The sequence below is a fragment of the Lepus europaeus genome, chromosome 12, assembly GCF_033115175.1.
Source record: "Lepus europaeus isolate LE1 chromosome 12, mLepTim1.pri, whole genome shotgun sequence".
Taxonomy (NCBI): domain Eukaryota; kingdom Metazoa; phylum Chordata; class Mammalia; order Lagomorpha; family Leporidae; genus Lepus; species Lepus europaeus.
Window position 1 is genome coordinate 55,778,250 of NC_084838.1, and position 18,462 is coordinate 55,796,711.

Consider the following 18,462-nt stretch of genomic DNA (forward strand, 5'->3'; position numbering starts at 1 on the left):
ATTCATTGTGGTAGGGCAGGTAAAGCTACCACCTGGGATGTTGGCATCCCGGCATCCCATATGGGTGCCAGTTTGAGTCTCGGCTGTTCCACTTCCAATCCAGCTTCCAGCTGATAACCTGGAAAAAGCAGTGGAGGATGGCCCAAGTGCTTGGGCCCCTGCTACTCACATAGGAGACCTGAAAAAAAAGCTCCTGGCTTGGGTCTGGCCCAGGACAGCTGTTTCAGCTAACTGGGGAGTAAACCAGTAGATTAGAGGGTATCTTTCCCTCTCTCTGTCTCCTCCTTTCTCCTTTTCTCTCCTCTCCTCTCTTCTCTTCTTTCCTCTCTTCCCCCCCCCCCATAACTCTATTGTCAAATAAATAAATCTTTTAAAAAAATAAAAATTTCTGTACATTTAAGGTCCATGCATTCCACTTCTTCTGCTAATTGCAGGCATCTACTGTCTTCAGGGACACTTTCCTTTAACTATTTAGTTCAAAGTCCTTTTATTTCCCCAATTCCTATATCTTTGTTCTTCCATGGCCACAAGCACAAAGGATACAACTCTTAGGTTCTTAATTTCCAATCATCCTAAGGTCTATCCCACATCAATCCTCAGCCTTTACCAATAGGCACATTCCATGAACCTTACTTTCTAGCATTCAAAATACCTCTGACATTACTCTTGTCCATCTGGTTTGCTTACTTAAGTCACTTCCATCAAGCTTTTAGATTTTCTGGGGTTCCTTTTATATTTGGGTGGGGGGTCAGGACATCTCCAATCAGTGACCTGTTTACTTTCTACCTGTATCCTCCTGTCTTCACTTCTCTCCCTATCCAATATTGATTTCATATCTTTGTCTATAATTTCAATTATTTTCTTGCCAAACGCACAACCCCTGTGCAACTTTGTCTTTTTTGGTAAAATGCATCCAGTATAACCCAGACCAGAAGAAATGTACTACTTATGTTCTCCAAGTCTGCACCAGGATGGCTAATGTACAAGAAGGAAAATATTTTCAAAGTTAGGCAGAACAAGAAATATCTACACCTTCAATCCTGAAAAGTAACCCTAGTACATTTTTGTAATCAACTTATTTTCCTTCTATACAATTTTTTTACTAGTTTCAATTTTTAAATTCTCTCCTACCATGTCCTTACTCCTTACCCCCAAGTGATTCTAGCTTATATTACAAAGAAAATGAAAATCATTAAATTGGAACTACCTACACTGTCTCATGACAAAATCGAATCATATTTTTGCAGCTATCATTTAGTCTTTCGATATTTTCACAATGGATATGTCTTTCCTCCTATCTAAGGACAAGCTCACCACATGAGCCTGGACTCCAGACCCTTCCTATAGAGTTCTCAGGATAATTCTTTTCTATTAGTTACCTTTCATTAGTATAGTCAAGTCTCTCTTTTCCATCTCCAGAAAAAAAAACTTTCCTTAAATGGCCAGATCCTTCCTTTTCTTTCTGCTGTTTCACTTCTCAATAAAAAGCAGAGCCAACAGTTTGTTAACTACAGAAACCTCAAAGGTACTCTTGACATCCACCTGTATCTTACATTCCATATTCACTTACCAAGTTCTATTCAAGCCCCTAAAACTCACCCTTCTATTCATATTACCAGTAATCTTTTTGTCCCTCCACTGATCTCTTCAATCAAAGCATTAACTTCCTCATTAGTGGATGCATCCTTAAACTCTCAATGCTTCCAAAGCAATCTCTGCATAGAAATCTGACACATTTCTAAAAACATTCAAAGAGAGATTTCTTGAAAAATAGATACCTTACCCCACTGTATACAAAAATAACCTTCAAAGCCTTCCAATTACTCTCAGGATAAAGACTGACCCTGCATAATCTGGCTAATGCCCCCATTTCAAGCAGGGTATTTAAGCTACATTTCTCCCCTAGCCAGCCCGCCTGCCCACCTGCCTGCCTGCCTTCCTTTTTTTTGTTTAATTGAAAGGTAGAATGAGAGAGAGAAAGCCATACTTTCCATCTACTGGTTCACTCCACAAATGGCTGCAATGGCCAGGCCTGGGTCAGGCTGAAGCCAGGAGCTTCATCTGGGCCTTCCCTGCCTGTGGCAGGGGCCCAAGCACTTGGACCATCTTCCACTGCTTTCTCAGATGCATTAGTAGGAAGCTGTATCAGAAGTGCAGCAGTCTGAACTTGAACCAGTGATTATATGGGATGCCGGCATGGCAGACAGTGGCCCACTGCACAACCCTAGCCCCTCTCTAGTTCTTCTTTCTTTGATGCCTCCGGACATTGCAGATGCCATCATCATTCCAGACTCTTACCTCCTTGAGATATTAATTAGTAATGAAATGTTTAAATAAAATAGAAATAAATTCTTACCTACAAATACATAGTCAAAAAATCTTTTTTTCTTCTGTAATCTAGGCAGTGATCAGCAAAAGCTGCTAAAAAATTGAGTGAAATGAAATACTGATGGGGAAACTGTAATTAGAGAGGCTGGCATTGTGGCATAGCAGGTAAAGCTATGCGGACATCCCACATGGGGGACATGGATGGAGTTCCAGGTTCATGGCTGTGGCCTGGCCTAGCGCCAGCTGGTCTAGATATTTGAGGAGTGAACAAACAGATGGAAGATCTCAATCTTTTTCTCTCTCTCTCCCTCTCTTTTTCTCTCCTTGCCTTTGAAGGACAAAAATAAACAAAGATTTTTTTAAATAATCGGAAAAAAAAACACGTAAAGTTCTTGGAAAATGGAATTAAGTCTATTTTGGTACAGCAAATTGTGAAATCCATACATATGTGAATATGTTTTCTGATACAATGTAATAGGAAATAGAAAACACCAGGTGTTTTGGTACCATTTGTCAAAAGAACTAAACCTGAATTTAATTGAGCCTATAGATATGTACTGTTTAATTCATTAACCACCACTAATATGTAGCAATTCAGCACTTTAAAAAGATCAGATCTAAAATAAGACATGCTGTCAGGATAAAATAAATATGTCAGATTTAGAAGACTTAGCATAAAAAAAGTAAAATATTTTATTAGTAACTTTTAAAAATTTGATTACATGTTGAGATGCTATTTTTGATTTATCATATTAGGGAAATATTTTTTAAATGAATTCCCTCCCTATTTCTTCTGATCTTGTTATGTGGCAACTAGAAAATTTTCAATTATTTTTGAAAATGAAATTACTTATATAGTTCATATTATATTTCTACTGGACAGTATAGCTCTTGATCCAAACAAAACTTTATAGGAAATACAGTTGGTATAAGATGAATTAAATGATACACATATACAGTCAGTCAAAACAATACATAAAACCAGGGCATTCTAAAGGAAAAATAACAGTTCATACAGACTATGTTATCCTATTTAGGGTGAGGTTGAAAAGGCTTTTTTGAAGAAAAAGAAAGATGAGTGTACTACAACAAAAAAGCTTAAATTCGAAGAAGGCTACATGAGGGTATACCACATAATTCTAGCATTTTGCTTATGTTAAGTATTCCTAGTAAAAATTTCAACCAAAACCCCTAGATAATTCTTATTCATTTTTTAGGCCCAAGCTTAATTATTACTTCTTCATTCATTACATTTCCCTGACCCAGCCAACACTTTGACCATAACCAATACTCTCTTTCTGAACAAATGCTGTATCCCCTGTTAGACCAAATGCAGTACTGGTTAAAACAAAAACCTCAGGCATCTGAAACTGAGTTAATATCTATCATTCTGAAGTCCCTTTGTAATATCACCCTCTTACTGAAAAAAAAAAAAAAAAAAGGAAGGAGGTATAGAGGCAGACAGAGAATATGAATATAAATTTAATGATCCACTATTGCCTATAAGGAAAAGTCCACATTCTTAGACATTGAAGACTACTCACAATCTTAGCCTTAATGTTATTTTCAGACTTATCTTCCACAACACCTCTAAAGTTCATTATTCTGGTCAAATTGTATCATTTCTCATTTTTCACAAACACAATTTTTTGAAGGGATTATGTCCTCCAAAAATTCATAAAGTCCTAATCACTAGCTAGTAAGAAGTCTATTTACATATGCCTCAGAACATAATTATATTTGGAAGAAGGAGTCTTAAAGGGGTAACTAAACTGAAATAGCTAATTAGGATGCGCACTGATACAAAATGGCTGGTGTGCAAGAAGAGGAAATTTAGACAAAAGACAAACACAGAGGGAAGAAGATAAGCAGTCAGGATAGCCTCAGAAAAACCAAACCTGCTACCTTGCTACCAACCCCCTGTTCTCAATCTAGTCTCCAAAATTTTAAAAAACTTCGTTGTTTATGTCAGTCTCTGGTACTTTGTTAAAGCAGCCTTAACAAATTAAGCCAAAAATGTTGAGTTTCTGTTCTTGAGGTTTCTTTCAGTTTGTTATTAGCACTAATAATAGTAACCTATCATGAGTATTTTAAAGTACTTTTTCTAGCTGCTGCACACGCATTTACTCATTTAATATTCACAATCATAAAGTACCCTTAGACTAATGAGAAAACAGATTTAAAGAAAGGCTTCATAAACAGCAAAGTAGAAATTCTAATTGAGATTTGACTCTAAATGCCTACAAATTTTTAGAAAAAATTTCCTGCTGTTCCCCACTTATCTTAATTCTACCCATTCCTTAAGTCATGGTCTTCCCTCTATAAAATCTTCCAAAATATACATCTGGAAGAATGTTTCCTTCTTCTGAATGCTAAAAAACCTCTTAATTGGGGTGCATTGTGGCACAGCGAGTTAAGCCACCACCATATGGTGCTTATTCAAGTCCCGGCTGCTCCACTTCTGATCCAGTTCCCTGCTAATGCACCTAGGAAAGCAGTGGAAGACAGCCCAAGTTCTTGGGTCCCTGTACCCACAGAGGAGACCTGGAAGAAGCTCCTGGCTTAGGATAGACCCAGCTCCAGCTGTTGCAGCCATTTGGGGAGTAGTAAACCAGTAATAGAAGATATCTAACTCTGCCTTTCAAATAAATAAACCAATCTTTAAAAAAAAACAAAAAACTCTTAATTGGGGCAGGCATTTGGCCTAGCAGTTAAGGACGCCTATACACCACATTAGAGTACTGGATTTCACTCCTGGTTCTGGTTCCAGACTCTAGCTTCCTGCTAATGCAGACCTTGAGAGATAGTGGTGATGGTTCAAGTAGATGGTTTCCTACCATCCATCTGGGAAATCTGAACTGCACTCCAGCTCTGGCCCCAGCCCAGCCCTGGCCACTGCAGGTATCTACAGAGTGAACCAACAAATGGGAGCACTATTGTTCTGTCTCTTTATATTTCAAATTAACTAATTAATTTAAAATTCTGAATTATTAATTTTGTGGAATGTCTTCTTGTTCTATTTGAAAAATATTTCAAGCCATTCTTCATTTAGGAACTCAAAGAGATAGATTTTATATATATTTTTTAAAGATTTATTTATTCATTTGAAAAGTAGAGTGATATAATATAGTTATTATATTCCTGTATAATAACTAATCAGACTTGGTAAGAGGTAGCTAAGTATGTGAGAGGTAAGTTATCCTAGAGCAGAAATGATAAGGACAAAAGGATAACTTGGAAAATACAATTTTGTGGTTTTTACTAAAGTAACTGCTGGGTAAAAGTAGAGAAAAACAATAATTTCATCAAAAATGAATATTAGTGTAGTTGTAAAGTTACTAATAATATATACAAAAGTATTTCAAAAAGCCTGAGGAAAATGGAATTGAAAATTTTAGTTTATTTGGTGACAATTTTGAAATCCTTACATAATTTTTTCATAATATACCTTTCGCATATAATAAAAAAATTCCTTATATGAAAAGAAAACTTCTATTTTGTTTCCCTTTTCCAGAAACTTTCTGAAGTGCTCATTAGATGACTAGCTGAATAACCAAGAAGATAAAAAAAAATTCTCTATACTTCCTACATCGACACTATTAAAAAGAATGAGTGCATGATGTTCCCTGAAACATCTGTATTTGTCAAAAATGTTTGAAAACTAATGGCTTAATTCCACAACATAATTCTTAGGAATTATTTCAAAACCAAGAGGAAGTAAGCCCAAGACCTACGTATGCAAAACTGAGGAAACATTTAAAGGCAAATCACCAGCTTGTTTTACTAAAGTAGCTGACAGTACAGAATCATAAATAGAAGCAACATCTTTGACTTTTCCTAATTAAACTCCTCTAGTTTCAGATTTCTTCAGAAAAAAAGGCATATAAAAATTAAAGAAATTTCATTCATGGACCTAGAATACAGATACATGGAAATTCATTATATTTTAATATTAATTTCTAATAATCTATATAGTGACTATTTCTTTGTAACAATACCAAATATAACAGTTTTTACTTCAATTAAAATCAATTATATTTTCAATGCTACTTACCCTGTCGGTCAAACAATGAATCAGCAGCTGTGGCCTTATTTGAAGGAGCTTCTGTGATTGGTCTGAGATATGATCTATATCCTTTTAACACAGATGCCATGAAGCGCAAAAATGCTTCTTGAATTTCCATTTCAAGTTGAGTCATCTTTTTTTGCCAGGAGAAATCTGCTTCTATTGGAGTCATCTCAATTGCTGATCCTTCTTGAGTTTTTCTGTGAACTGCAAAAAGGAATCCAAAACAGAAAAAGGCATTAATATTTAATATCTATAATATTATCTATAATAGATATAATAATTAAGGAAACAATTAAAGCCTATGTCTTCATGAAGACGCCTCTTTTCATGAACATAAAGAGATCACTCACAGGGGCTAGCAGGAGGGTCAAGTACAAGACTATGTTAAAAATTAGGAAATAACATCAATATCTAAATTATTATTAGAATTTTGTTAAACTCCTTTTAAGTAGAGCAAAATTATGTTTAAGAAGAATTTTCTCATAGATACTCTTTCATCAAAAATATTCCTTTCAGGGCAGGCATGTTTGGCACAGCAGGTAAACTGCTTTTTGGGACACCAACATCCCATTTTAGAGTACATGAGTTTGAGTCTCAGCTCTGGCTGACTGCAGCTTCCTGCTGGTGTGTACCCTGGAAGGCAGTGGTTAATGCCTTAAAACCTGGGTACCCTGCAACCAACATGGGAACCCTTGATTGATTTCCAGGCTCCTGGCTTCAGTGTGGCCCAGCACCAGCTGTTTGTAGGCATTTGGGGAGTGAACAGCAGACAAAAGATCTTTCTTTCTCTCTCTGCCTTTCAAATAAATAGAAATTTTTAATTTTAAAAAATAAACAAAATTAAAATATGGCCTTTCCCTTATATTTACCTGAAGACAGTTGAGGATACAACTTCTTTAATGTGCTAAGTAGATTTTTGCATGGCTTCTTGGGAAGCTGTTTCCAATTCATGCTCTTCTTTTCATCTGATCTATTAAATAAGAACATAATTATGAAACACGTTATTTATAATGTTTTCACAAGAAATTCTTATATCCAACTGAAACAGAAAATGGAATGGATGTTCTTTATACAGTTAACAATGAATAAAGGTTTATAAAGAAGTTATCTTCATTTCAATTGACATGAGAGTTAGTCATCTCACTCCAGCACTCCAATACAGACTTTCTTTTCGCTTTTAAACTTTTACTTATTTTCATTTCATTTGAAAAGCAGAGAGTCAGAGAACAACAGAGATACACCCAGAGACAGAAGAAAACAGATCTTCCACATGAGTAGCATAGACCCAGACATGAACCTTCACCTGCAGCCTCTCAAGGTATGCAGTAGGAAGTAAAGTAACTGGCACTCAAACCTGGCACTCTGATATATAATGCAAGTGTCCCAAACAGCAGTTTAACCACTATATCACATGACTGCTCCTCTAACACAGATTTTCAACACTGGAAAAAGGAACATATCAAAAGTATCCAATGGGTAAAGCCACTGCCTGCAGGGCCAGCATCCCATATGGCACTGGTTTAAGTCCCAGCTGCTCCACTTCCAATCCAGCTCTCTGCTATAGCCTGGGAAAGCAGTATAAGAAGGCCCAAGCACTTGGACCCCTACCAGCCATGTGGGAGACCTGGAAGAAGCTCCTGGCTTCTGGCTTGGATCAGCCCAGCTCTGGCCGTTATGGCCAATCGGGGAATGAACTAGTGGATGGAATACCTCTCTCTCTGCCTCTCCTTCTCTTTCTGTGTAACTCTGACTTTCAGATAAATAAATAAATCTTTTTTTTAAAAAAAAATGGTGTCCATTAAAAATGGTGTCCAATCTAATTGACTACCCATCGGTTTCCAAAATACTTCAAAAAAACCTGAGAAACTAGAATTTAAGTAAGGATTAAAAATACATGTAGTTTGGGGCCATCACTGCGGTAGAGTAGGCTAAGCCTCCGCGTGTGGCGCTAGCTTCCCATATAGGAACCAGCTCATGTCCCAGCTGCTCCTTTTCTGATCCAGCTCTCTGCTTATGGCTTCGGAAAACAGTGGAAGATGGCCCAAGTGCTTGGGCCCCTGCTCTCGTGTGGGAGACCTGGAAGAAGCTCCTGGCTCCTGGCTTTGGATCCACTTGGCTTCAGCCGTTGCGGCCATTTGGGGAGTGAACCAGCGGATGGAAGACCTTTCTCTCTGTCTCTGTTTGTCTCTCTGTCTCTCTATGTAGCTCTCTCTCTCTCTCTCCAATAAATAAATTAAAAATCTTTAAAAAAAAAATACATGTAGTTCATACAACACTCATAGTGCTTTTTTTGTTTGTTTGTTTGTTTGTTTGTTTTTTGGGACAGGCAGAGTGGACAGTGAGAGAGAGAGACAGAGAGAAAGGTCTTCCTTTGCCGTTGGTTCACCCTCCAATGGCTGCTGCGGCCAGCGCACCGCGCTGATACGAAGCCAGGAGCCAGGTGCTTCTCCTGGTCTCCCATGCAGGTGCAGGGCCCAAGCACTTGGGCCATCCTCCACTGCCTTTCCAGGCCACAGCAGAGAGCTGGACTGGAAGAGAGCAACCGGGACAGAATCAGCCGCCCCGACTGGGACCTGGTGTGCTGGCGCCGCAGGCGGAGGATTAGCCTAGTGAGCCACGGCGCCGGCCCCTCATAGTGTTTATAAAATGAATGACAACATCATTATTCAATATAACCTATGAGAATAAAGCACTAAAAAACAAACACATAAAGCTGACATTGTGGCACAGCACGATTAAGTCACTAGCTACAAAGCCAGCATCCCATATGAGAAACAGTTCAAGTCCTGGCTGCTCCACTTCTAAACCAGCTCTCTGCTAGTGCGCCTGGGAAAGCAATGGAAAACAGCCCAAGTACTTGGGTGCCTGCCACCCATATGGAAGACTCAATTGGAATTCTGGAATCCTGGCTTCAGCCTGACCCAGCACCAACCATTACTCCCCAACTATTTGAGGAGTAAATCAGTGGATGAAAGATCTTTCTCTCTGTCTCTCCCTTTCTCGGTAACCCTTTCAAATAAATAAATCTTTGGGGGAGAAAAAAAGACACAGAGATGTACATTTTAAAAGGCATTACTAAAAGTTAGTTTCTAGAATTTTATACTGGTGGAATATAAAATATAGCAGAAATAATAGTTTGAAAACCTCTCCAGAAAAGCTAACACAAATATAACAAATACTCTTAAATTCATAGCTCAAGAAAATCAGTGAAGTCTTCAGGGGTTGAAGATCAAAGTAACATGGGCCAGATGTTATGGCACAGCAGGGCAAGCTGCCACTGCTACTTCCACTTCTGATCCAGTTCTCTGCTATGGCCTGGGAAAGCAGAAGATGGCCCAAGTACTTGGACCTCTGCCACCATGAGGAAGATCCGATGGAGTTCCAGGCTGCTGGTCAGTGTGGCCATTGGGGAGTGAACCAGCAGACTGAAGATATCTCTCTCCCTCTGTAACTCTGCCTTTCAAATAAATAAATAAATTGTGAAGAAAGAAAGAGGCAGGGGGAGGGATGATGGGAGAGAAGAGGTGAAGTAGAGAGGAAAGGAGGGGGAGGGGGAAGGGGGGAGGAGAGATGAGGAGAGGGGAGGGAGGAGAGGAGAGGAGAGGGGTGGGAGGGACAGGAGGGGAAGAGAGGAGAGGAGAGGAGAGGAGAGGAGGGGAGAGGAGGGGAGGGGAGAGGAGGGGAGGGGAGGAGAGGGAAGGGAAGGGGAGGGGAGGAGAGATCAATTAGAGCAACACTAAAGTCCTCTCAGAGGCCATAAGACAAAGTCTTGGTTTCTACCAAGTAAGGTGCTAGAACTGGGAACCCCAGATAGAACTGGGAACCCCATATAAAACTGAGACCTTTGAACGGTTAGTTCAAGTTGGATTTCAAATGCAGTGAGGAGGCAAGACAGATGTCCCCTGAGATTTGTTAGCAGGCCTGCCAACTGTTTAGGGTTTGACTACACATTACTAACATGGTCCAAGAAACTCTGTCAAAAGTAATTTTAGGTATTCCTTAGCTGCTAGTGTTACCAGCATAAAAACAAAGCATAATATCCTCTCTGGAAGGACAACTAACTAAAATAAGAGCCAACTCTTCCCATGTGCCAGGTGTTGTTAAATGTCAAATATTCTAACATCTATGAAACTGCAATGTGCCTTAAATATAATGTGTCAAATTTAACTCTGATCAACATCTCTCATTCTAAATGATCACTGTCTAAATACTTTAGTGCTGCTTTTTAAATCTCCAAATTAAACACTGTTCAGATTTTCCTCAGTTTTTGCCTGGTTCTGACATTTACTATCTGTGTGACTTAGGTCTGTTACTTGGGGTTGGTGCTGCAGCGAATTGAGTAAAGCCGCCGCCTGCAGTGCTGGCATCCCATATGGGCACCGGTTTGAGTCCCAGCTGCTCAACTTCCGATCCAGCTCTCTGCTATGGCCTGGAAAAGCAGTACAGGACGGCCCAAGTTCTTGGGCCCCTGCACCCATGTGGGAGACCTGGAGGAAGCTCCGGGCTTCGGAGCTGTTGCGGCCAGTTGGGGAAGTGAACCAGTGGATGGAAGACCTCTCTCTCTCTCTGTGTAACTCAGACTTTCAAATAAATAAATAAATCTTTAAAAAAAATCTGTTACTCAATTTTCTCGTCTGCAAAATGAGTATGGTAATAGACCTAACTTGGAATATCATATTGATAAACAGTATTTTTTCTAATCTAAAGGACTGTCAATCATAAAATTCACTGTTGATACTATACCAGTAATAGTTGAAGGATATTGCCAAAGTCTGCTTAGGTTTACTATTTTGAAGGGAAGTAAAATACTAACTTTTAGCTATAAGTATTCACATTAAACTATTAAGGAGAACCAATAATATACAACATAAAAGTATATATTATATATATATATAAATAGCTATACACACACTATATATATATAAAAAAAATTAAGTAAAAAGAAAAATAGAATTTACTTAATCCAAAGGAAGAAAAAAAAAATACTGAAAAGGCAGAACAAAAACTACAAAAATAAGATGGAACGCTGCTATCCAAACACACAATAATATATAGAAAAAGATTCTTCAATAGAAGACAAATGTCAGATGCAATATATACCAAGAGTTTATACTATATATTGAAAAAATTTGAAATTAAAAGGATGGGAAAGATACAACAAACATAATTGTATTGATGTCAGAAAAAACACACAGACTAATAAAAAGAGATTAAGGGATTAAATAAATAAAAAAATAACAGAAGTATTTATTTAGGGGAAGGCATTCAGCTGAGCAGTTAAACCATGGGTTAGGACACTCTCATCAGAGTACCTTGGTTATATACTCTGCCTTGGCTCTTAATTTCATCTTCCTACTAATGTAGCTCCTGGAAAGTAATGCTAATGTATCAAGTATCAAGTAATTAATTAATTAATATTAAGTATCAAGTAATTGGGTTCCTGCTACCAACAGGAAGGCCTGAACTGAGTTACTTGTTACCAGCTTTGGTCCAGCTCAACCCCAGCCATTGCAGGCTTTTGGGGAGTGAACTAGCAGACAGGGGAGGGCTCGTGCACACCCACTCACTTACTCATTCTCTCTCTGCCTCTCAAATTTTTTAAAAGTCATTTAACTGAAGAACAGGAAAATTCTGAACTTGACTATACCTCATAACATAACCTTAAAATCAGAAAGCAAATGTCAAAGTACCTACAAAATGCAACCAACAAAGTCATTATTGCACTGTAAGTTTCAAAAATTTAGTTAATACGGTCATATAATCAAAAATAAGTTTAAACATATTCACATTCCTTTGTTCCCCATATGCTCTGCTCCCTCCCCCCCAAAAATGATAAGTTTCCTGTGTCCATTTTCAATGACTCTTTATTTCAAAAACTGCCAAAAATAAATATGTATAAATATCATGCCTTCTGTTTTATATAAGTAGCAGCACACTATAATACAAAATTATACATCAACTTTTTTAATAGTAAATCTTCTATAATTTTTCCCAACATAAAACCACTCACACTCATTTTAAAGTGATTACAATACATTACAATAGTAAGAGTAGTTAGCAGTGCTCCACTAAACAAACATACTGTCTAACAAGACTGGGACACCTGAATTCATTCTTACTATTTTAAATAAATGCTGTAGTAAAAAACCATACACAAACATCATTTCATGAAAAATAAAATTTTAGGATAAGAAATAGAACTTGCTAGATCAAGAATATAAACATTTGTGGGATGCGCATTTGGCCTACAGGTTATTCCACAAGTTTGCATCCCAAATCCAAATGCCTCAGCTTTATAATCAACACGAGGTTACAACTTTAGCTTCCTGCTAAAGCACACTCTGGTATACAGCAGTGGTGGCTCAAGTGACTCAGTTTCCTCAGCTTCCCCATCCTACTATCCCACCACTGCAGGCATTTGAGAAGCAAACCAAAAAATGGGGTAGCATTCTCTTCCTCTCTTTCTCCCTCTCTTTCTCATCTATCTCTTAAATGAATAATTTTTTTAAATAATAATTTTCTGAAAACAGAATATATACATTTGTATCCAGATGTGACTCTCAGTTCTTCAGACTATAGTACTTGCTCCCTCCATTACTGTTTCTGTCCACTAGTCACCTGCGTTACTGTTCTTTTGCCTCTTTTCCTTTCTTTGTTGTGTGTAGATGGGGGGCCAGGATCTAGGCTTTTTTTTCCCAGGTTTACTGAGGTATAATTGACAAGTAAAAAAGTATACGTAGGCCGGCGCCATGGTTTAACAGGCTAATCCTCCGCCTTGCGGCGCCGGCACACCAGGTTCTAGTCCCGGTTGGGACAGCGGATTCTATCCCAGTTGCCCCTCTTCCAGGCCAGCTCTCTGCTATGGCCCGGGAAGGCAGTGGAGGATGGCTCAAGTGCTTGGGCCCTGCACCCGCATGGGAGACCAGGAGAAGCACCTGCTTCCTGGCTTCGGATCAGCGAGATGCACCGGCCCCAGTGGCCATTGGAGGGTGAACCAACGGCAAAAAGGAAGACCTTTCTCTCTGTCTCTCTCTCTCTCACTATCCACTCTGCCTGTCAAAAAAAAAAAAAAAAAAAAGTATATGTATTCAAAATACACAACATGTTGTTGTGATATACTTTGAGAAATAATTTCCACAATTAATCTAACACATTCTAACTTTTCAGATATTTACTCTTTATTTTGTGGTAAGAATGCTGAAGATCAAATATATACATCTATATTTTTTAGATTTATTTATCATTTGAAAGGCAGAGTTACAGAGAGAATCTTTCATCCACTGGTTCACTCTCCAAATGACCACAATGGCTGGTGGTAGGCCAGGCCAAAGCCAGGAGCCTGGAGCTTCATCTAGGTCTCCTATGTGGGTGCAAAAGAAACTGGGCCCTTGCTACTGATGTGGGAGACCCAGATAGAGTTCCAGGCTCCTGGGTTCAGCCTGGCCCAGCCCTGGCCATTGCAACTTAAAAACAAAACAAAACAAAAACACTCTGGAAATCCAAAGGTACACTTTTAAGTAATATATGAGTCAAATAAAAAATAAGAAGAAAATAATATTTAAAACCCTTTGAAAATGAAAATATTATATCCCAAACATGCTACTCCCAGCTAAAGTCATACATGAGGCAATTTCATTCATAAACTCAATGCAACCATTTTAAATTCTTAGCAAATTTAATCTACTAGGATTTAAAAAATAAGATTGTGATGATGTTCCTTTCAGGAATTAAGGATTATTTTACTACTAACTGAATTTAAGATTGACTTATTTATTTGATAGAGCTACAGAGAGGGATGTTCCATCTACTAGTTTACTCTCTAGATGGCCACAACATCCAGGGCTGGGCCAGAAAGAAGCCAAGACGCTTCTTCCAGGTCTCCTAGCTGGGCAGCAGCAGCCCAAGCACTTGGGTCATCCTTTATTGCCTTTCCTAGGCCATTAACAGGGAGCTGGATTGGAAATGGAGCAACTAGGACATTAACTGACACTCATATGGGATGCTGGCATTGCAAGCGGCAGTTTTACCCATTACGCCACATGCTAGCCCCACTAATTGATTTTATAATGTAATTGACCACATACAGAGTAAAGGAGAAAAATATAATGCTCATCACATTAGCTGCACAGAAAGTATTTGAGTTCATCTGTGATTCAAAAAAAATTAATAATTATCTATGTGCCAGAAGAAATTATCTTAATTTATTATTAAGCAATCAAAACCCAGGACAGAGCAGGAAAATTATTATTACAAAAGCTAAGACGGGGCCAGAATTGTGGTATAACAGCTGACATTTGTGATGCCAGCATCCCATATGGGCAACAGTTCAAGTTCTGGCTGCTCCACTTCCGATCCAGCTCCCTTCAAAAAAAAAAAAAAAAAAAAAAAAAAGGCAGCAGGCAGGCTCCGTGGCTCACTTGGCTATTCCTCTGCCTGTGGAGCTGGCACCCCAGGTTCCAGTCCCAGTTGGGGAGCTGGATTCTGTCCCAGTTGCTCTTCTTCCACTCCAGCTCTCTGCTATGGCCCAGGAAGGCAGTGGAGGATGGCCCAAGTCCTTGGGCCCTGCACCTCATGGAGACCAAGAGGAAGCACCTGGCTCCTAGCTTCAGATCTGCGCAGCGTGCCGGCCATAGCAACCATTTTGGGGTTGAACCAACAGAAAGGAAGACCTTTCTCTCTGTCTCTCTCTCACTGTCTAACTCTGCCTGTCAAAAAACAGCAAATACTTTAGGCATACAGGCCATATGGGGCTATATCACAACTACTCATTTGTGCTGTTCTGATAAAAACAACCATGAAGCATATGTACATAAATGTGTGGTTATGTTCCAATAAACCTTTACTTACAAAAACAGGCCTTGAGCTAGGCATCAATCCCTATTATATAGCAATAATCATACTAATTACTGCTTAAAGAATTCCTTTTGAAGTCAGAAATAAGACAACATACCAGCTATCATTACTTATTATTCAACATTACATCAGCAATCCTAATCTGAATATTAAGAAAATTTTACAAATTATAAAATTCGTAGATGTGATTGCTTAAAGCCATAAAACTCAACCTAAAATTTTTTATATAATCTTCCTTTTTAAATTTATGTGAAAGAGAGAGAGAGAGATCAATCTTCCATCTGATTCTTCACTCCCTAAATGTTCACAACAGCCATGGCTGAGCCAGGCTGAAGCCAGAAGCCTAGAACTCAATCTGAGTCCCCAAGAGTGGTGCAGGGCAGGGACCCAAAGTATCTGAGCTATCATTTACTGCCTGTCAGGGTACACAGTAGCAGGAAGCTGAATCAGAAGCATAATGGGCACTAGAACCCAGGTACTCTGATATGTGATGTGGACATCCCACATAGCATCTTAATCACTATGTCAAAATGCCTACCAAAAACAGACAAATTAAGAGAATTCAGCTAAATTGCTAGATATGATCACTAAATAAAAATCAACAGTATTTTTTAAAATATTTATTTGAAAGGCAGAGTTGTAGAAAGAGTAGGAAAGTCAGAGATATTCCATCCATTAGTTCACTGTCCAAATGGTGGCAATTGCTGGAGCTGGGCCAGGCTGAATCCAGGAGCCTAGAGGTTCTTCTGGGTCTCCCATGTGGGTGCAGGGGCCCAAACATTGAGGTCATCCTCCATTGCTTTCCCAGGTACGTGAGCAGGGAGCTTGACCAGAAGTGGAGCAGCCAGGTCTTGAAGTGCTGCCCATATGGGATGCTGGCATTGCAGGCAGTGGCTTTACCTACTTGGCCACAATGCTGGTGACAACTGCATTTCTATATTCTAGCAAATAGTTGGTAGAGAATATAATGTATAGGAGCTGGTGCTGTGGTGTAGCAGGTTAAGCTGCCATCTGCAGGCTGCTCCATTTCCATAATCCAGTTCCCTGTTAATGCACTTGGGAAAGCAGCAGAAGACTGACCAGAGCCAGCACTGGGAGGTGGCGCAACGGCTTCGCTCATACTCAGGGAGCCCGTTGCTCCGCACCTGCGGTCCCAGGCAGTTTGCAAGCGAAACACCCGGGGTGGCCCCCGCTGCTTCTCCTTCTGCTGCAGTTGGCTGCTTCCTGTCATGGCGCCTCTGATGGAACAGCAGCTCTGTGTGGCTGCTGGGAGGAGCTGCTTCAAGCTGGCATTCTGAGCACCCATGTCCTGTGACCATTCATCTCCCAGGGAAACAGCCAGGAACAGGACTCCTAGAGCTGTCCGGCTGGCTGGCTGTCCTTGGCAGATCGTACCCTGAGCCACTGGAGGGTGACAGGCAAGCTCTTCATTTATCTACAATATTAAGATTTTTCTTATGAAGTACGGCAAGATGGCAGAATAGGAAGGGAGCACACTAATAGTCAGGGAATAGACAGTTTAATAAAAGTGGAGATACTGCAGGTTCAAGGAAGAGTAGAGGAAGAAACAGCAGAGCAAACTCTTCCGGAACTAGTGGTTCACAGTGGACCTGTGTGGAGAGCGTGGGAACCCACATTTCAGGACACCAGTGGCAAAATCCACACACCAGCACTGGAATGCAAGGTGAGTCGAACCTCAATAGCCCAAGACACCGGCGGGAAAGGGGAAAGAGGAAATTAGAGGGAACGAGGCTTGAAACCCCGTGGGGAAAAGTTCACCAAGCTATCTAGAAGAGAGAGGGAAAAAAAGTGACCGATACGGACACGAGTTTCTCTCTCTCCGCTCACCTCTCAAAGGCAAGACAAAGACCAGGCGCCATTTTGGACATACGTCATAAGCGAGGCAACCTCAGGTCTGTACCTGCCCTAAGCCAAGCAGAAAAACCTGACTCTCGGGGGGGGGAGGGGTGTAAAATAACAGGAGATTAGGACCTAGTGAATGTGTGGTGCTAATGAACTGAGACTGTGAAAAAAGAGATGGTGGGGGAGAGAACTCATGGAATTCATGTGAGTACTCTCCAGAGACACTACAATTCGGTAACCTTGGCAACCCAGTGGGAAACTGCAGGAGAATTTGAGCCCACACTGAGGGCAGCACAGGTTCCCTGTGTGGTCCTTGGAAAAGAGCTTCTGACTGCTGGCTCCTGTGGGTATATCATTTGCCTGCTAACTACCTCCAATTCCATTCAGATTTGTGGAATTACTTCCCTTTTGAATCAAAAAAGAAAAAAAGAAAGATTTACCACACCTAACCTGGGAGTGTCACCTTTGACACACCCTTAACTCTGAGGAACCAAACAGAGCTCTCAGGCCACACCCATCTCAAGCCTCTAAGGCTCCATCAAAAGCAGACAGTCCACTTAATAGGGTCATACTATAACAAGAAAAAACACCACAGCGAGGGAAGAAAAATCCAAAGAATATCTCCACAATGCCAAGTAACAAATGCAGAAACCGAGGAAACAAGAACAAGGAAGACATTATGACACCCCCAAATGAACAAGACACCCCAAGCCAAGATATGAAGATGATGAGATGGAAGAAATGCAAGATACGGATTTCAAAAAATTTACGATAAGAACAATTAGAAGTGCTCAAAAACAAACGTTTGAGCTACGGAATTCCTTACTGGACAGGATAGAAAATCTCCTTCAAGAAAATGAAATCTTAAGGAGGAATCAAAATGAAACACAGAAACTAGTAGAAAAGGAAAGTGTGATAGTGAAGAGAAATCAAAATGAAATGAAGAACTCAACAGATCAAATGACAAACACATTAGAGTCAGTGAAACAGAAGAGAGAATATCGGACTTAGAAGACAGAGCACAGCAAAGTATACAGTCAAACCAAAGAAAAGAAGAGGAAATTAGAAATCTAAAAAATATTGTCAGGAATCTACAGGATACTATTAAAAATCCCAACATTCGGGTTCTAGGAGTTCCTGAAGGCATGGAGAGGGAGAAAGGATTAGAAGGCCTTTTTAGTGAGATACTTGCAGAGAACTTCCAGGGTTTGCAGAAGGACAGAGACATCCTAGTATAGGAAGCTCACAGAAGCCCTAGTAAACATGACCAAAAGAAATCCTCACCATGACACGTTGTAGTCAACCTCACCACAGTGAAACATAAAGAAAAGATTCTAAAATGTGCAAGA

General features: G+C 39.7%; 1 protein-coding gene across 6 annotated transcripts in view; it reads right to left on the reverse strand.

Annotated features, from left to right (window-relative positions):
• DENND4C (DENN domain containing 4C) overlaps positions 1–18,462 on the reverse strand; it is a 126,352-nt gene that overhangs the window by 53,268 nt on the left and 54,622 nt on the right. For all 6 annotated transcript variants that reach the window (XM_062208150.1, XM_062208147.1, XM_062208148.1 and 3 more), the window contains 2 exons: positions 7,267–7,367; positions 6,383–6,601 (listed from right to left, as the gene is read on the reverse strand). In XM_062208150.1, the coding sequence (XP_062064134.1) occupies positions 6,383–6,601; positions 7,267–7,367 (320 nt within the window). The remainder of the gene's footprint in view (positions 1–6,382; positions 6,602–7,266; positions 7,368–18,462) is intronic.